Here is a 20,683-nt window from a genome sequence, read left to right as displayed (position 1 = left end):
GTCTTTCGAGTCTTTTGGAATACATTTCTTTTTTTGTTATGTAGGTACAACCAGCTGCTGGCTCAAAAGGCCCACTTAGAGGAGTTGGAAGGGTCCTTGAAGGAAGAGCAGGAACGTCTACAGAAGGATGCTCGGAGGCAAAGAGCACTCGAGGAAGACCACCTAAAGCTTCAAGACGACATGGAGAGGTAAATGATGTCACACAGCTTCAATCCTTACCACATCCTCTCGGTTGGTGTTCGATTTTCACTCTAGAGGCCCTTCTGAAATTAATATTTACCTTCATCCTGGGATTCTCTGTAAAATTCATAAACAATAGAATATCTCTGCACATGTATATTGCACAGTGGCAGTCATTGTTGTGGAGTTATGGATCTGGGACACTTTCCATTGAAAAGGTATTTTTGATTTGCCAATAACCTTAGAATCAGTGGCCTCCGTGTCAATTTTCATGTAGGTCCTTTCAGGGTAATAAAGTTAAAGGGGGTGGGGGTACTTTGTGAAAATAGTTGTGTTTTCTAATTTTGGCTCCCATAGGAAATTTTGCTTATGCCTACAGGTCAAACTGCTGAATGGATTTATACCAACCTTGTTATGGAACTTAATATTTACTCACAAATTGTGCTTCTTTTGGTTTGCCATAAATCTATACTGTAGTTTTTTTTAGATAGAATCACTTCATGAAGTTGCTGCACGGCCTCTAAAGGACTAGGAAAAATATGTTGTTTCCAGGTGTCTGGATGCAATGGATGACCCAGGAAGGGTAGTCAGTACTTCTGTTGTACTTTGTTGATGTGTCCTTGCATTTCACAGGATTCTACAGTGATGTATAGGCCTCCCTCATGGATATTACATTTGATGGCTCCCACATTTTCAGTGAAAAGGCAGACTAGTACACGCTATAAGAACAGTAGAGCTAATGCATGCTCTTTGGGGCTATTGACCCATACTAGACATTTCCTGCATCAATTTAGAAAGTTTAGAGGTTATTACAGAGAGTTGATGTACAGACAGAGAAAGCCTTCCCAACCAGTTCAGCAGGCACCCTAGTCCTTTCAAGACCATAGACATGGATTTGGAAAGCACTGTGAGGGTCAGCATGGGCATTATTACTCCAATTCCTCTTCCCCTGTAAATATTTTGTTTGTGTGCTGTGAATGTATGGGATGTTTTGTGTGATTGCGTGGAAAGGTTGAATGAGAGATTGAATGTGTAAATCATGTTTTTGTATGACTGAATGTTTTTAATGTGATTTTTTGGTTGCAATCATGATGTAAAAATGTAAAAGTGTAAAAAATTTCACAAATGCTTTGGTTTTGCTAACAAAATAATAAAAAAAGAGAAGATTGATTCAGACAGAGCTAGTAGTCTAGTACACATGTTGTTGGATGTTCAATATGGTGATACGAATTGAGATTGGATAAGACAACAGTATTGGCAGTTGTTTAGTTAAATATTGGTCAGAGGCTTGGCCTTGCTGTTGGGAGCCCAAACCCAGTTGTGTTATTTGTACATCACAAGGTGGCACAGGGTGTCTTCTAGCAGTGTGGAGAACAGTGGCTAGTTCTTTTTAACCGCCTTTAAGAATGCATGGTACCAAAAGCTATGCACGTTCGAATTTTGGCAAGAGCACTTCTTTGAGGATGCTTTCTAGCTGGGTTGGAACACAGGACTCCTATATGCCTTCCTGCCACTGGCTTTCCTATCCTGAGTTTTGAAAAAGATCAGGAACAAGCTGGCCCAAATCATCCTAGTGGCTCTGGATAGTGGCTCGAGATTGTTCCAGTAGAGTATGATACCTGGATCTTCTGGCCATGTGCATGTGTCCTCTGATCAGCCTTTGACTTCTGGAAGACATCCTGTCTCAGAAACAGAGCCAGGTCCGCCACTCAAATCTGTGTAATCTACACATACATGTGTAGAGATTGATCAGTGGCAACTTACTGTGTTTTAACTGCTGCCTGAAGTGGTAGATGTCATCCTTGCTGCAAGACGCCCTTGCATGAAATCCATTTGTGCTGCGTGCTGGGACAAAATCTGTGGCCTGTTGTGGTATTCGCAAGACTGTCCTGTTACACCTATAGCTATTGGACTTTCTTTTGTTTGTTTTATCTTTAGCTCAGAAAGGTTTTGAAGTGGGCACTATTAAAGTTTATTTGTGAGTCTTTTGAATTTGTTTGTGTTTGCCCAACCACTGTCCTTGTTTACATCATCTGGTATGATGAGTCTTTTTATAGGTTTTAACACATGTTCCCTCCCAAATGTTATGGTAGGAGACTATAACTTCAATCAATCAATCAATCAAAGCATTTGTATAGTGCGCTACTCACCCGGAGGGTCTCAAGGCGCTTGGGGAGGGGGGTCCGCTACTGCTCGAACAGCCAGGTCTTGAGCTGCTTCCTGAAGGCGAGGTGGTCCTGGGTCAGGCGGAGGTGGGTCGGGAGGGAGTTCCAGGTCTTGGCGGCGAGGTAGGAGAAGGACATTCCCCCTGTGGTAGCTCTTCGGATGCAGGGGACGGCGGCGAGGGCGTGGCCGGTCGATCGGAGCTGGCGTTTGGGAGCGTAGAAGTTGAGGCGGCTGTTGAGGTATCCTGGTCCTTGGTTGTGCAGGGCTTTGTGTGCGTGGGTGAGGAGACGGAAGGTGATTCTCTTGTTGACCGGGAGCCAGTGCAGGTCTCGCAGGTGTCCGGAGATGTGGTTGCGGCGGGGGATGTCCAGGATGAGTCTTGCTGAGGCGTTCTGGATCCGCTGGAGTCTCTTCTGGAGTTTGGCGGTGATTCCGGCGTAGAGGGAGTTGCCGTAGTCCAGTTGGCTGGTGACGAGGGCCTGGGTGACCGTCTTCCTGGTCTCGGTGGGGATCCACCGGAAGATCTTGCGTATCATGCGTGGGATGTTGAAGCACGACGAGGAGACGGCGTTGACTTGTCTGGTCATGGAGAGGGAGGAGTCCAGGATGAAGCCCAGGTTGCGTGCGTGGTCTGTTGGTTTGGGTGCGCTGCCTAGGGCGGGGGGGCCACCAGGAGTCGTCCCAGGCAGAGGGTGAGGATCCCAGGATGAGGACTTCCGTCTTGTCCGAGTTCAGTTTCAGGCGGCTGTTCTTCATCCATTCGGCTACTTCCTTCATCCCTTCGTGTAGGTTGGCTCTGGCGGTGGCGGGGTCGTTGGTGTGGGAGAGGATCAGCTGGGTGTCGTCGGCGTAGGAGATGATGTTGAGGTTGTGCTGTTGTGCGATGGCTGTGAGGGGACTCATGTAGACGTTGAAGAGGGTTGGGCTGAGCGAGGAGCCTTGAGGAACGCTACAGATGACTTCGGTGGCTTCTGATCTGAACGGGGGGAGGCGGACTCTCTGTGTCCTTCCGGCGAGGAAGGAGATGGTCCACTCCAGTGCCTTCTCCTGGATTCTGACGTTGCTGATGCGCTGTACTAGGGTACGGTGGCAGACGGTGTCGAAGGCCGCGGAGAGGTCTAGGAGGATGAGGACCGCTGTTTCTCCCTTGTCGAGCAGAGCTCGGATGTCATCGGTGGCTGCGATCAGGGCGGTCTCGGTGCTGTGGTTGGACCTGAAGCCAGACTGTGAGAGGTCGAGGGATCCGTTCGTCTCGAGGAAGGCGGCCAGCTGCTTGTTGACGGTCTTCTCAATGACTTTTGCGGGGAACGGGAGCAGCGAGATGGGTCGGTAGTTCTTGAGGTCGGAGGGGTCGGCTGATGGCTTCTTTAGTAGGGCGCTGAGTTCGGCGTGCTTCCAGTTCTCCGGGAAGGTGGCGGTGTTGAAGGAGGTGTTGATGATGTCCCGCAGGTGGGGTGCGATAACAGCGTCGGCCTTGTTGAAGACGTGGTGAGGGCAAGGGTCGGTCGGAGATCCGGAGTGGATGGAGTTCATCGTGCGGATGGTGTCTTCGGTGTTGATCGGGGTCCAGGCGCGGAGGGTGGTGGTGGGGGGCGGTGGTTCGGTCGTGGCGTGCGTCGGTTGAGTGCTTAAGCTGTTGTGTATGTCTGCAATCTTGTTGTGGAAGTAGGAGGCGAGGGAGTTGCAGAGGTCTTGCGAAGGGGTGATGTCGTTGTTTCCGGCGTTGGGGTTGGAGAGCTCTTTAACGATGTTGAAGAGTTCCTTGCTGTTGTGTGCGTTGTTGTCCAGTCGTTCCTTGAATGCAGTTTTCTTGGTGGTGTGGATCAGTTGGTGGTGTATTCGGGTGGCGACCTTGAGGGCAGTCATGTTGTCAGGTGTTGGGTCTCTGCGCCAGGCTTTCTCAAGGGCTCTGCAGTTCTTCTTCGAGTTCTTGAGTTCGTCGGTGAACCATGGGGCTTTCTTGCTGCCGGGTCTCCTAGGCGGGGTCCTCAGACGGGCAAGGTCGTCTGCTCAGTCGCTGATCCACTTTGTGAGGTTGGTGGCCGCTTGGCTGGGGTTCGTTGCGCTGGTGGGTGGGTTCTTGCTCAGGGAAGTTGCGAGCTGGTCGGCTGTGATCTTGTTCCAGCTTCTGCGTGCAACCTGTTGCTGGTGGTGGTGGATCGTGGTCCTTTTGAAGCTGAAGTGGACGCAGCTGTGGTCCGTCCAGTGGAGTCCGGTGGCGTGGCTGAAGGTGATGTCCTTGCTGGAGGAGAAGACAGGGTCGAGAGTATGTCCGGCGTAGTGGGTAGGGGTGGTCACCAGTTGCTTGAGTCCGAGGTTGGCGAGGTTGTCCAGCAGGGTGGTGGTGTTGCGGTCGTTGTTGTTCTCCAGGTGGAAGTTGAGGTCCCCGAGGAGGATGTAGTCAGCGGAGGGGAGGGCATGCGGGCTGACGAAGTCGGCGATGTCCTCGCTGAATTGTGTGCGTGGTCCCGGGGGTCTGTAGATGAGGGTGCCTCTGAGGGTGGTCCTGGGGTTGATGTGGATCTGGAAGTGCAGGTGCTCGGCGGGTGCGAGGGTGTCGTCGGTGTTGGTCGTGATGCGGATGGAGTTCCTGTGGATGATGGCGATGCCTCCTCCTGTCTGATTGATGCGGTCCCTCCGGACATTTACGTTTCTTCTGTGTAAGGCCTTCAACTGCTGCATAGTTGCTTTCTGGGTCACCTGATTTTAAAGACCATCTTCCTCATTGCGATGACATCAGCTAATCGTATGAGTGAACTTCTGGCATTTTCAGTGCAAGTGCCCTACGCCACCTTTTGCCCGAATAATTTGGTGCTGAGCACTCACTGGCATTCTTTCCAAAAGTTTCCACATTGACAATCCATCAATCTACCAGCGTTCTTTGCTCACCCCTCGAAAGAGGAAGAGAGGCGTTGTTAGTTGGACCCTGAAAGGGATTTAAGCTTTTTCATTGATCATACCAATTACCATCAAGTGGATGATCAACTTCTTGTGGATTTTCCTGAGCACAGAATGGGAAGGCTGTGAAGAAGAGGACCCTTTTGAGGTGGTTAGTTCTCTGCATTAATAACTGCTACACACATGCCAAGAAGCAGGCTCCAGAAGGTCTGAGAGCCCATTCCGCTAGGGCTAAGACACTACCACTGCATTGGTATGCAGAGTGCCTTTCCTTGATATCTGCCAGGCTGCAATAAGGGCATCAGTGTCTACATTCACAAAGCTCCCGTCGCCTTGACAGCCAGGTTGAGTGGGAAGTACATTTTGCCTGCTTGGTCCTGCAAGACTTTTTGATGTGAGTCTACTCTACCAACCCTCCACCTAGGGAGGTACTGCTTTGGTAACTATTCTAAGGTGAAGGATCTGTGGCTAGAAGTATCCCTCAAAAGAACAAATGACTTGCCTTCGGGAACGCTCTGTCTGGTTGATACATTATCAAACCGCAAATTCCTCACTGCCCTCTTACTTCCCCATTCAGTGGAGTGTCCTCTTCTTAACATCTATAATGGTCTCAAATTACTATTTAACACACTGGTGGCAACAATTGTTCACATTCATGTCTGAAGTTGCAGAAGAGGAAAAGATAAGCGCACCTGAATTCAGCTCACCTGAATGGTGCATATACTTCTCGGGCGTCCCAGAAGTCAGCACAGAGCCACACCGCTCCATCTAGAAGCACACAGAAGCACTGCTTGAAGAAAAGTTTTCCTGATCCAGTCTGTTGCCTGGGTAGTATTCTAAGGTGAGAAATCTGCGATTAGATAGAGTATTCGCCAGAAAGAGCATTCCCAAAGATAAGTACTTGTTTTCTCAAATCTACATTACAGCACCTATGCTGTAAAATTGCAGCTTGATAGGCTTTGATTATGAGTTGAGTATACCTCCTGCCTCTTTTAGACTTCAGGAGCTGTAACTACCCGTGATGCCTTATATTGGCAGTTGCCTCACAGAGCCAGTTCGGTGTAGAATGGCTATTCATTAAACAGTGGCTAAGTTATTAAGAAGCAATAACCTGAGGAATTCCTATCTCTGAGAATCCTAATTTGTGGCTACCACAACTCTGTTATATATATATATGGCGGTAGTGCTGGGTGTTTGAAAATAAAAATTCTTGCACGAAAAACTGGGTCTGTATTTGTCAGTTCCTGGTTACCTGGATCTAGTTGGCGAAGCATGCTGCATTTGTACTATTGATCTTGCTTCCTCAGTAATCTACGGACCCCTTCTTCGACTCAGGGCCGAGCGGCAGGACGCTGTTTTCCTTGAAACGAAAGAGACAGTTGTTCCTGTAAGGATCAGCCGTGGTAGCTCCCGGACAGCACAACACTCTCCTACAAAGAAAATAATTGAGGTAGTGCTGGGTGTTTGAAAATAAAAATTCTTGCACGAAAAACTTGGTCCGTATTCGTCACTTCCTGGTTACCTGGATGTAGTTGGCGAAGCATGCTGCACAAATATATATATATATATTCACTTTTTTCATCTATGGTACCACCTTACATTTTTAATTTGGCTTTATCTGGCCTGTTCTTTCATTAAAATATGTTTGCAGCAATTGCTACATATCATAAATGCCATTCTTGAACATCTTTTTCAATATTCGGTTGTTAAAGATTTCCTGGAAGACCTTTTCAATACTTAGTTGTTCCTATCGAGGGAACGAACTGTAGTACATTGTTGCCCCTAGGACAGGCATTGCTGTCTCAGGGTCAGGTATTTGTGCACCGACCAAGAATGGAGAGAAATTAAAATGGTAGTGTTTTCATTTTTCTCCTTGACAATATAGCTGTTAAAATTCCCAGCCACTCTACTGCTCTATTTATATAAAATATACTCCTTTTTTACTGCTTCTCACTGAGGCATGAACCCATTTAACAAACATTCAACAGACACAAATGTTTATTTAGAAAAATAATGTTCTATTGCAATTCCTGAAAGTGCACAATGAAATTCATCAACAATTTACAAAGAGACACCACAGATGGACAGGAGTACTGTTTGCTCACAGTCCACCCTGGCCTTGCCGTTAAGCAGGTGGGGGTATTTTTCTTTGTTATGTGTTTTTTAAAGCAGTGGAGATAACACCTGCCACAATGTCTGAACTAGAGCAGCTATCACCTAACCTGGCCCTCCCTGCTCACAGCTTTTTTGTGGGCCAAGGTGGACAAGGACAAGTTGACAACTACCCAGAAGGCTATTTTGCAATTGCTGACAGGACAGCGAAGCAGCTTTTACCCTTAAAGAAATAATAGTGAAGGAGGACATGAAAGGGTGACTGCTGACTCAGTGCCCTGTTTACAGTTGCAAACTGGATTCCAGTACAGCTGTTTGGAAGCTAGGTCCTTCTTCATCCTCACAAACGGTGCCCTGTATTTGCATACTGGGTCCTTCTCCCCTGGTGCATGGCAAGGGGGATGTATACCCATTTGTGGGTGCACATTATTTGTCGGGGTGGCACATCGGTGGCTGTCAGAATCTCTTCTCGGCCTTTGCCAGTAACTATAGTGGGGTGACACCCCACTGAAATATTTGTATACAAATTTGAGTGAAGATGCTTATGCATTATTGATTATAAATATAGATGGAATCCCCGCCCCCATGGCATCCTGGACTAGAAGGCTACATAACATGGGACAGTACAATTTGGAAGCAAAAGCAGAAGTTAACTTCCCCTCTGCCTTCTGTTCTTGGACAAAGCTGCCCATCATAAAGGCTGGGTGAATATTGGATATGCAAATGAATCTTTAGAGGTTCCGAAAACAGCTTGCTGTGTCAGCGTTCCCTTACCAATCATCATCCTATGAGAACACGTATTTCTCATTTTCAGATATTTCTGACCTTATGAACATGTAATGTGTTGATTTAATGGATGCAAGGATTATTGACAGTTTGTTTTTCACTTGGAGCTTCTAAATAGCTCAGGTTAAAATACACCAAACCAACGGAATGCACCAAATGGAAGTTCACTACAAACATTTGTGATTTGGTGTACTTTCATTGAAATGTTTTTCTTGTTTTCATGGCTAAAATTGTCTCTGGCTTATTCCATGTTAACCACTGTCATAGCTTTTATCAATTTGATCAGTTTACAAATCTCCACCATCTTTGGAACATGAAAGTCAGTATTTTATACTGTATTTTTCAAAAATGTGGTAAAAATTGTTTAATGAGAAAAAAGGCTTTCCTTCTATAAAGAGTGAGTGTGTCCCTGTGTGTCCCCATCTGTCTCTCTCACCGGAAGGCATGTGGCTCATTCCTGAAAGTAGGTCTAGATACTTCCTACATATGGATCTTCTTTGTCGCTCTTTTACCTTTCACTGATCCTCTTGTTAACTCCTCTTTTACAAGATGTTTTTCTTTTAAGGCAGATTGATGAGCCATCTGCAGCCCTTGCATGCTGGTATACATTATTATTATTTCCATTACTATACACTTTTTTGTATTTCAACCCTCTTCGTTTTCATGTGTATTTTTCATATTTTTTCCTTTAGGTCGATCAGTTTGTCAGTGATATGTTCACAACATGGTAGGGATAGGAAGCATTTTGATTTTCTTACTGAAACCAAGCGTGTTGTATTCTCTAATCTAATGCTTGTATTCTGTGGCCCAGGCCCTGTAGGATTACCTAATGGGTAGCAGTGCATCTTTATCAGTAATATTGAGAAGGCTTTGATATCCAAACTTAAGTGCATTTTTGTGAGGAAAATTATTTGTTGATATCATTTCCAGTAAGGTCTTAATAGGGATATTTTAAGCAACAATCCATTAAGTTCTTGAAAAGCCTTTACAAGCCTCACTGTCCTGGATCTATCTCAAAATAGGTTCTTAGGTCAGTCCAGTTTTCTAAGTAGGATGTAGCTGTCACTCTTTCTTTCCCCTAGTTTGTGAGTTGTCATCTCTGTCTTGTGCTAAGTTCCATGTGATGTATTTCTTTAGATTGGTAAATTTCAATTCACATGTTTCGAAGCTATAAGTAGAAAACAAACTGCCTATTGTTTTCTGGTCAGTGCTTCTGCATATTCAGAGGAAAACCATGATGGGGAAGGAAGACAAACTACCTTGTAACCCTGGTTTTCCATCATGAGTATCTTCATTAAATTTATAAACAATTCGTATCCTACCTGCCCGAAAGTAAAGAAAAAAGTGAAGATCCCTTATCTGAGTTACCTGACACTATGAATTAAGGTCCACTTTCACTACCATGCCCTCTGAAATTCTGGTGCAACCTTTGTGACACCGAGATTTGTTGATTAAGAACATCTTAGTTGGTGGAGGAGTGTACAGTGGAGGGAATCAGATTCTTTTGGGTGTCTATATGATCGGTTTGTAAAACCCAAGGGGCTCCAGCTTGGTTCAGAAGCCATCTCCTTTTGTATTATTGTGGATATGAAAGATCCATGCTTTTTATTTTGGTTGCATGGACCTGGTCAGTGTACTTTTTGATGACCATGTGGCAGTCAATGTATAGCCTGTTTAGAGGGATTAGGTAAGGATTGTTTGGTTCTTATAGATATTCTCTTGTGAGGATTCACATATTCTTGGTGACCCCTTATGTGTAATGTGACTTTTCATGGCTTATGAAGTAGATGTCAATCAAATGTTGAAATTGTTATCCTAATGATTCAAATGTATTAACTGTGGCTGATATTTTTAAAATTGTGGATACCTTTAGATACTTTCCTATGTGTGATGGTTGTATTCTGCTGGTACTCGCATGATTTTGTTGGGGTATCCAAATGCTGTAATTAGGTTATCCTTTCTGGGTGTACATAGGTTTTTCTTCTTTACTGTTAAGTGGCTATGCAAGTGGTTTGTGGTGGTTGCATTTGGTGGCTTTCCATTTGTTTGTTATAGCTATTTCTGTGGCATATTCATTTGGTTTTTGGATGCCTTCTCAGAACGCTATTTTATGTGTTTGTCGCATTGTATGTTAGTCTATAAATAGTTTATTTGGTGATTGTGTTTGATGTTCATCTTTGTTATTTTTAGTGGTTGGATTTGTTCTGTATCCATACAATGTTTGGGCATCACCTATAATGCGCTACTTGGTTTTTCTGGTAGGATAATCCTTGAAATTCTTCCTAGTCGCTGTATTGTCCTTTACCAGACTCGACAGACACTCCAACAGGAAAGGAGGAGGCATTGCCTGCATCTACTGTTCCTCCCTTCTTGTCACGGAACTCTTGACGGATACCAATGACTCCTGCGAATACCTCACACTCTCCATTTATTTGCCGCAACTCAGTACATCTCTGTAACTTGCACTTTTTTTACCACCCTCCAGGCTCCAATGACTCTTTCACCGATCACCTCCTTGAAATCATCACAACTAAGATCTCCTCCAATGCCAAAGAGATCTTCCTAGGTGTTTTCAACCTGCACTGGAATGACACTAAAGATCCCTACATCAACGCCATTAAAGACCTCTTAACCGACCAAGCCCTGACTCAAGCCTGCTCTCTACCTACCCACTCAAAAGGGGCCATCCTTGACTGGATCATCTCCTAGGAATCCTCAGTGAAGCTTATCTCCATAGACCCTTGCGACTGGTCCGACCACCACTCCATATCCTTCATCTTACCTGGGATACACAAGTCAAAGACACTGCAACCGGTGATCCCTAAACACTGGACCAGAGACACTAAGAAGCTCAACTTTACAAAACTGGAGGCTCGCTGTAATTCTGACCACCTCCCCCCTCGCATTTGACCACAGTCAGCGACCTCAATGATCATTACTTGTCATCTATAGCAAACCTTCTGGATGACCTTGCCCCTCTAAAACTAAAAAGAACTCAAATCAAAGAGAGAAACCCCTTTTTTCCTGGTCCCCTCACCACAGAGAGGCGATCCTTACGGCAATCCGAAAGAAACTGGAGACAACACCCCTCTGCCAGACATCTAAAACTGCTCCACCAGGCGAGAAACTCCGACAACAAACACATCCTCAACTCAAAAAAAGAATACTTCTGATCGGAATTGGAGAACGCCAAGAATAGACCCCGTAAGCTATTTGACCTGGTCAAACGCCAATCAAATAAACTGGCCAAAACACAGAAAGAATCCCCCAAATCTCTAATATCGTCAGAACAATTCTCCTCTTTCTTTGCAGATAAAATCACGACATTAGGAATTGAACTAAATGCCGCCACTTACTCTCAACCCTTCTCGGACCTGTCCCCCTCTTCCGCACCACTCCCTATGGCCTCTCCTAAAAACCAAGCCCACTGAACTGACTTTGAATACTATGACGAAGACTCCATCTCCAAAATCCTCTCCTCCTTAAACCCAAACAACCATTTGAGTGACCCACTACCTTCCAACTGCCTCGCTGCTGCCTCCCAATACATCGTCCCTTGCTGGACTGCAATAATCAACGCCTCCCTCCAGCAGGGTTCGATTCCGGACCACTTGAAAGCCAGCCAAGTCATCCCTATCTTAAAAAACCTTCACTGAACCCAGACTCTCCTGACAATTTCAGACCTATCTCCAATATCCCGCTATTAGTCAAAGATTTGGAGAAATGTGTACAACAGCAACTAAGCTACCACATCAACAACTTCCACCTACTCGATGACTTCCAATCTGGATTCAGACCGGGACACAGCACTGAAACCACTATGCTCCACATTGTTGACGATGCCCTCCAAGCCCTAGACCAAGGCAAAACCTGCCTTCTAATACTGTTAGATCTATCCTCTGCCTTCGACACGGTCAACCATGACAAACTACTCAAACGCCTTAAACTCAGAATGGGCCTGGATGGTGTGGTCCTAGAATGGCTCAGGTCCTTCCTCCATAACCGTTCTCAGAGATTCCTCATCAATAGCAGCCTGTCAGCTCCAACCCAGGTCACAGTTGGAGTCCCCTAAGGCTCAACCCTGTCCCCCACCCTCTTTAATCTGTACTTATAGCCATTTACCGAAGTTCTTCTCACCACAAACGTCTCTTACCATATGTACGCGGATGATACCCAAATATACATCAATATCTCTTCGCTCGAGGAGATCCTCTTTCTGAATGAGACCCTGAAACTGACTGTCCAATGGCTAGCCGCTAACCAACTCAAACTCAATGCAAAGAAAACTGCATTTCTCCTAATCTCTTCAAAAGCTGACCTGGAGATTCAGAAGTGGATCAAGGCCATCACCGCCCTAAACTGCCCGCCAACCATTGTGGACTCTGCCAAATCCCTGGGCATAATCCTTGAATGTAACCTGAACATGCGCGACCACATCAACTCGATGGCCAAAGCAGCCAGATTCCACCTGAGTTACCTATGGAAGCTGAAACCTTTCATCAACGCTCCTGACCTAAAAATGGCAGTTCAAGCTCTAGTCATCTCTAGACTGGAATATGGATGTTCCACCCTTACTGGTCTGCCTAAGATCTCTTTAGCACCTCTGAAAGCCTGCCTTAACGCGGCCGCCCGACTACTCACTGGCACCAGAAAATTCAACCACATCTCTCCACACATGAAAGCGTTGAATTGGCTCCTGCTAGAAGCCAGAATCCAGTTGAAACTAGCATGCATTACACACAAGGCCCTATACACAAACTCCCCTGCCTATCTGGCACAGAAACTAGTGGTATCTGGAGGAAGCAGAAATTCCCGGTCCGCCAGAAACCTCTTACTCCAACCTGCCTTTTTTCAGAAAAAAAGAACCTACAATAGGGCGTTCACTGGGGCCGCACCAAGAATTTGGAACTCTTTCCCACCCAACATCTGAAAAATTGCTTTTCTCGCACGCTTCAAGAAGGAGGCCAAAACCTTCCTCATGGGTAAATTCCGCATCTAATCCCTGCCCTCACGCACCACATTATGCCTGACGAATCTAAGACTATCGCTTCTGGAAGAAGCTAAGACTATTGCCTCCTCTCCTGATCACTGATTATCCCGCAAAGAATATGTGGACCGCTGTTTTTACTGTTTCTAACTTTGATTGTAATCATTCAGGTGTACCCCCTTGCCCTACATCCAACACCCCTGCCCCCGCCAACCTTTCGTATAAGTTCTGTAATTCTCTGCATTTTATGTTGGTTTGTTGACCTTGTATACCATGTAAAGCGCTCTGATACCTTCACGGGTCAGGTTTGCGCTCTATAAAACACTAAAATAAAAATAAATAAATAATAAATAGACTTTCCTTTTCCCAGGCGTTAGCAGATGGACTCTACCACCATGGATGTAGCGTAGGCTACCTCCTTCTCTAGCTTAACCTTGTAAGTAACTGAGTTAGATTTAACTGTCTTTCTCTATGTCATTTAAGGTTGAAAAGGTCATTAAGCCAGGCAGGACAGGAGCAGGAGGAGTTGCTGGTCGATCACCGAGCTCTGAAGAGCCAACTTAACACTCTGCAGCTAGAGAAGACCCGCATGGAGGCAGAGTGCAGTGCCACCAGAGAGCAAAACCAGCAGCTGGACATCCGTATCACTAAACTTGGAAATCAGTGTGAGGTAATTAAGGGGTCATATCTGTGGAGGAAGAGAAGAAATATGATAAGAAAGAGTAGAAAGGACAAAAGAGAAACATTTGATTTAAATCAGGCAAGTCAATAGAAAGTGCACTGACCCAATCCATTAATTACATTAACTAGAAGCAATCGTAAGTTCTGATTCCTTCAGAAACCCTCCCTGGTCACCAAGTCATGATATGAAGTGTGCAGAAGAAAGGGCGTGCGAGGCACAGGGTATTGTGTGTACACACCGACCATAAATCCAAGGTCTATTTATTGGTCACATAGAAGTCGGATTGCCCAACTCACAAATTTCCCTTAAACGAAAGTAGGGCAAAATGTTTTTGTTTGCTTGATTAGAGAACATGTTGTGCTAGTCTGAGAGTCACATATTGTTTTATCTTTTCTTTAATGATTGAGCAATTTTCTGACCCTGGTGTCTTTCATGGTTTATCCAGAGTTGGTGAGCACTTTCACTGAATCAATGTGGCATCAGTATTCTTTCAGGTGGGATGAGATGTCTGCCCAAAACTTGTAATGGCTATTGCACCAAATCCTTTTTTTGAAAAAACTTTATTTTTCAGTTTATACATCACTAGCAGCCCGTCCCGACGTTGTCCGGGTATGAATTGCTGCCGGCCAGTAGTATATTATTTTGTAGGATTTCGTTTTGATAGCATTTCTTATCTGTGACAGGCCTGTGAAACGCTCCGATTCACAGTGCACTGCTGATGCACTTAAGAGTGCGCGTTCAGTAGTGTGTGAACTCGAGTTTCCCTACTTTATTTTTCCTTGCAATATTATATAGCGCGAACTCGACAACATGAGCACAATTTACATTACAGAAGAACACATTCATTTGTGGTAGGCACGGAGAGACAAAGCGAATTGCCTGGAATCACAGGATGTTGAGCTGATGCCGAGATTCGAACGTAGCTCCCCAGCTCTAAAGTTCGCAATTCTATAACTTGTGGCGGGAGCTGTGTCTAAAAGTGTATGTCGGTGCTGGCCATCAATTAGAGAGACCTGTGCATTTTTCAAATGGGTGGTGTAAAAATATGAGTATGTTGCTGGAGAGTTGGGCCGCCGTGCCACCAATGTACTTACCGGGGGAGGGTAAACACCATTATTCCGCAAATTTCTTTCAGCATAGCATCACTCCGCATACTTTCATTACGAAAGTACCATGACTCCGCAATGCCATTATAACACATGGCATTACATTTTATATGCTTTTACCACGCATACATTTACAACCAAATTCGTTGTAAATGCATGAATGGTAAAAGCATTTTTTTTTTAAATGTTTGGATAAGGTAAGTATGGGTATAGTGGTGTATGTTTTGAGGTACTGAGGTATATGTTTTGGGGTGTTTGGGTATTTTAAGGGTTCAGATATAGTTTTGGGTTATGGGGTACAGGGGTAGTTTTAGGGTTTAAGGATAGGTATGGGTTTTGGGGTACAGGGGTATTTTTAGGGTTCAGGGCTAGGTTTAGCTTTTGGGGTATAGGGATATTTTAAGGGGTATGGGGTAGGTTAGGGTTTTGGGGTACAGGGGTATTTTAAGGGTTCAGGGCTAGGTTTGGGTTTGGGGGTACAGGGGTATTTTTAGGGTTCAGGGCTAGGTTTGGGTTTTGGGGTACAGGGGTATTTTAGGGTTCAGGGCTAGGTTTGGGTTTTGGGGTACAGGGTTATTTTTAGGGTTCAGGGCTAGGTTTGGGTTTTGGGGTACAGGGGTATTTTTAGGATTCAGGGGTAGGTTTGGGGGTACAGGGGTATTTTAAGGGTTCAGGGCTAGGTTTGGGTTTTGGGGTACAGGGGTATTTTAGGGTTCAGGGGTAGGTTTGGGTTTTGGGGTACAGTGGTATTTTTAGGGTTCAGGGCTAGGTTTGGTTTTTGGGTACAGGGGTATTTTTAGGGTTCAGGGGTAAGTTTGGGTTTTGAGGTACAGGGGTATTTATAGGGTTCAGGGCTATGTTTGGTTATGGTGGGTTAGTGTTTAAGGGTGTTGGGGTATTTTAAGGAGTAAGGATGGGTTATGATTATGGGGTGCAGGGGTATTTAAAGGGAGCAGGGTGGGATTAGCACACAATATGAGACATGGCATGAAGGGCGGAACGTACCACACGTCCCCAGCATTTGTCACGCCCCCAGCACACGCCCACAGCACAACGCAGACACGCCCACAAGGGACTACTTTGCTGGCACGGTTCCTTTACCTTTTAAATGTATATGGTGGGCGTCTGCATAGCCTATGTCCTTCTGCTGCAACTGCCCTTTCCAACGCTGTATTGGGTGTTGTGATTGGTGCTGTGGTTCCTGAGATTAACTGCCTCAAAGGTTTGGGCTCTCTCTTTATTATATTAGTATAGATAAACAATAACACACAACTGGCATCCATTCAGTGTATGTACGCAGATCGACAATTGCACCAAATACTTGACAAAGATTTTTTTGAGTATCTGCTAATCAGGTTTGGTATTTCATTCAAATTTTGGTCCTCCATGTGATTGCTGTTGACATATCACTATTTCGTTTTTTCTTCTAACATTTGACCAACCCTTACCTTCCACTACTGGTGTAATTTTTTGTGTTGTATGGTGGGATGTTGAACAACCATAGTAGTGGAGTGTGAATGGCACGCACAACATTTGGGACCTCCTTATACCTTTTTTCTCGCTTGACAAAGCTGCATGAAATTGGGCAAACTAGTTCTAAGATGGATTGACGTATCTTAGGAACAGTTTAGGCTATTTCATCAAATGTGGTCATGCTTAATAGCCATCAGAAACACTATTCCTGTTTAGGGCAATTCTACCGTAATGCAAAATCTCTATCACCAATTTCGTAAAGTATATAAAAAAAATCTCATTTCAAATTTCAAAATGTTTTAAAAGGCTCATGGATTAGACTATCAAGTAATTACATTTGATTTTTCCCCCTTTTTGTAAATAATATTTAGGAAAAAATATTTAATTTGATGAAATTTGTGTCTACAATACTCAAACAACCATTAAAAGAGAAAGCATAAAAGATAATTGTCTCCCTGGCCATGCAGTCTCACATAGATGAAAGGCTGAATGGTCTCTATAAGGCAGCCAAGTAGGTGGGAGACAGAATGCACGCGGGAATGCTCCCCAAAAGAATGGCAAGATATCGTACATAGTGCCAGGGCCTCCTACGGTAGCATGACAGGCAAGGAGATGTTCCTTAAAATAGCACATTATTGATACTATACCCCGGACAGGGTGGCAAGCTGGAAAACAGGGACGGATGCTCATTGCTGTCACTATGGCCAAATAGGTACCTTGACCCATCTGCTGTGGGAATGCCCTAAGATACAGCCGTTTTGGGACGCCACACTACATGACATCAACTCTACAGATGGCACGGACCTGCCACGATTTCCCATTTACATATTATTAGGCCTTCCGAATGCCTTAACGTATCCCCTTCAATCATGCCGGGGACGATCTATCAGGCTGACTTTGGGGGTGGCTAAGCAAGTGCTGCTGGCTAGGTGTGGTAGAGAGGATGTCCCAACCAGTTTAGATTGGCTACATAAGCTATGGGAGGTGGTGGGAATGGAGAAGATAACGGCCAACATATCACAAGGACTCTTCCGCTTTGATAAAATCTGGAAATCCACATTGAAATTCTTATCTTCTGAATCTAACGAGCTCACATGCCCCATCTATCTCTGTGTGCTCGGGCTTACCAGAGATCCCACAGCAGGAACGCAACCCACAAGATGAGGGCCGTTAGAGATATAACACAATAACTGGAACTGGTCCCCTTGCCCCCTTGCCCCCTTCCTCCTCATCTCTTCTTCCTTGGCTATCTTCTCCTTTTAATTTCTTACTCTATGATCATTTCCCACCGGCTGGTTGGTTGAAGGTGGGGATTTTTGTTCTGAAAATACAATAAACAGATGTTAACCATAAAAGGCACCCCAGCTCCAGAGCCCCAGAAATTAGTACAGTTGTGGTTAGGCTGATGTTAATTTTTTTGAATGGCATCCCTTTCAACAGACATAGGGGTCAATTACGATGGCGGAAGGACCGCCACCACCAGCCATGCGGTGGCGGTCCTTCTCTACGCCGACCACAAGATCCCCCAACGGCAAATTGGGATGGCGGGGGAACCTCACCGCGACGGTCTCAAAGACTGTCCGCCACTGAACCACCACAGACATTCCTTATGATTGCCTGGCGGAGCGGTATTCACCGGTTAAATGGTGGTAGTTCCTAGCAGGCACCATCTGCCAAATTACGATGATGGCTGGAGACAGCCTTTCCACTGCAGTGGAACCGCCATGGAAAGGCTGGCGGGGATTGGGTTTGGGCGCCCATTGCGGGTCCCCCAGTGCACTGGGGGGGACGACGCATGGTACCACCTATATTTCACAGCACTACGTGGCAGGCATTGTGTGGCTGTCAGCAGCAGCCACCGCAATGTTAAAATGCAGTATCCGAACGCCACAATGGCGGTCGCATCCTGATCCGGTGTGTGGGACTGCTGCATGCATGGTGGGCGGTCCCGGTTTATACCAGGCTGGCGGACGGACTCCAGTCCTTCCGCCATCCTAGTGAGCCCCATAGTTTTTTTCTGAAGCGCTTACTGCATCATATAAAATTATTTATCATCATCATAGTTGTTTTTCATAGATAAAATAAGTCAAATTTTCACTTTGCCTTTATCCTCTGAGCTAAAGCCTTCCTTTTTATATGAATCTGGCTGACACATGGGCCAGGCTTTCTTAATGAATATATCCTTAGTGAAGTATATGGATAATCAGAGTATCATACAGTGTATGCCAATAATCAAGTATTACTGATTATGTTACAAGCATAGCATATGCAATCAAGGAAAATGTTATCAATTTAGCATATCCACATTCAAGTTTCTTATAAATTCCAAGGAAATTTAGAATTATTGCCAATTAACCCCCGTTACCCTCCTGGATTCCCGAGCCTGGTTTGCCCAAGTCTGCCAGTCTTAAAAATATATTTTGTTTTCGCCATTGTCTTTTAGCTTTGAATTGTGTTTTCATTATGCAAATATTTTTTTCTGTAAGTCTGGATCTAACAAAAGAAACATATTGACAGTCCTTGCTAGGCTGTTGTGTTGCAGGACTCTACAGCGACTGAAAGGTGCTATTCCCTAGATTGCTACCAGCCAGTGCATTGAAAGCACCATTGACAGGCTTTCCACCTACCAAGACTTCTTATGACCCCAATCTGAGACTCCCAGAGAGCCTCCGAGGCTATCCTGCCTTTTTATTGAACGTTTATAGGGTATCTCAAAGTTTACATGAGGTCTTCTTACCATCAAGAAGGTTCCATGAGGTCAAGAGAACCCTCAGTGTCAAAAGATGATGAAGTTGAGTGGGTTCTGGGTTTCAATTCCACTTGATCTTTTTTTTTGGTTTTAAAACGTTTTTATTGGCATTTTTCTGGAAACAGATAAAAACAGAGCATAATAGGCAGCACCACAATATGCAGAGGTTTCATGGCAATACAAAAGGAAGAAAAGTGAGAGGCTATGTGCTGTCCAACTTCCCACACAATGGGGGGATAGTGGGCCTAGGGAGTCAGATGGCATCACTTTATACAGTTCTATCAGGCATTTCAATGGCAAAAGTCTTTGACAGCTGCATACGTCACTAGTGCTGATACCCTAGAGCTCCAATTACCCAATAATGGGAGCAAACCTCTGCAGTGGGGGAAAAGCTCATTCCAACAAGCTAGCTTTGTTTCGCTATATGACATGCTTATGGTGTGTTAAGATACCATTATTGCAACAGTGGGCTGCTGAACATGAACAATAAAACGGAAAGAAGAAAAAAAAGAAACATAAGCATTATGGAGGGATGGAAAGTGGGAGAGGAGTAGAGAGAAAGGAGGGAGAATGTGGCGGGGGGATGTGTGGCCCCTTGTTATAGTTTCAAATCATTTCACGCCACTGAAAGGCGTAGCTCTAGCCGTAGTATATATAATCTCTGATGACACGCAAGGAAGAGTCAAGGACGGCAGAAGTAGTCAGCGTATCTGAAAAGGAAATGTCGGAGTCCTAATGAGTACTTGTGGGGGTTAGGTTGGGCGACTAGTCAGTTTAGTTCCAATTAATCTCCGGGTCAGTGGGGCTTATTACATCATCAAAAAACTGCAGAGCTCGGAGTCTTGGTGGTTGCAGTCTAGCGTTTTTTAGTCGCCCCAGGTGCTCCACCAGCGGTTTCCACAGCCTCGAATTTAACCTCCCGAAACTGTAGGCGCGCCGTGAGTAGCTCCATTACCACTGTGTGCCATAGGCGAGTGAACCATACTTTTATCGAGGGTGATTCAGTTTTCTTTCAGTATAGGGCAATAGTCTGCTTCGCAGCCCCCAGCATGTGGAGACTGAGGTGCCGGTCTCTGCGGGTCATTGCTTGCAGGTTTACTGGCCTAAGGCCCAGAATGATAGTGAGAGGACTTTCAGATAGGGGGTACCCTAAGACCCGTTTAATATGGCTAAGTACCTCCTTCCAGTAGGTAGCAAGAAAAGGGTATGACCACCAAATGTGTACAAAATCACCAATCGCTTGTGTGCAGCGCCAGCACAGGGGAGACGCGCTGGGAAACAGCTTTCGAAGCCGAGACGTAGTGTAGTACCACTGGGTCATCACCTTGCAGGCGGATTCCAGCTGGGGTATGCTATGGAAAGAGACGGAGTGTAGTACCACTGGGTCATCACCTTGCAGGCGGATTCCAGCTGGGGGATGCTATGGAAAGTTTTTGGAATGTCTCGCCAAAGGCACGCCCACTGGGAGGGAGCAATGCCGGCATCTGACAGGGACTGCCACTGCAATTGGAACGGGTGAGAATCCGAGCGGCACGAGTGCTGAA

At 45.4% G+C, this 20,683-nt stretch overlaps 1 protein-coding gene across 1 annotated transcript in view; it reads left to right on the top strand.

Moving 5' to 3' along the window:
* LOC147691849 (uncharacterized) overlaps positions 1 to 20,683 on the top strand; it is a 323,118-nt gene that overhangs the window by 260,693 nt on the left and 41,742 nt on the right. Inside the window, exons 21-22 of the mRNA XM_086938124.1 lie at positions 45 to 188; positions 13,613 to 13,799. Of these exons, the coding sequence (XP_086794250.1) occupies positions 45 to 188; positions 13,613 to 13,799 (331 nt within the window). The remainder of the gene's footprint in view (positions 1 to 44; positions 189 to 13,612; positions 13,800 to 20,683) is intronic.

This window comes from Lissotriton vulgaris, chromosome 9, assembly GCF_964263255.1.
Source record: "Lissotriton vulgaris chromosome 9, aLisVul1.2, whole genome shotgun sequence".
Lineage (NCBI taxonomy): Eukaryota > Metazoa > Chordata > Amphibia > Caudata > Salamandridae > Lissotriton > Lissotriton vulgaris.
Note: the sequence above shows the minus strand (reverse complement) of the source record. Positions and strands in the feature narration are given on the sequence as shown.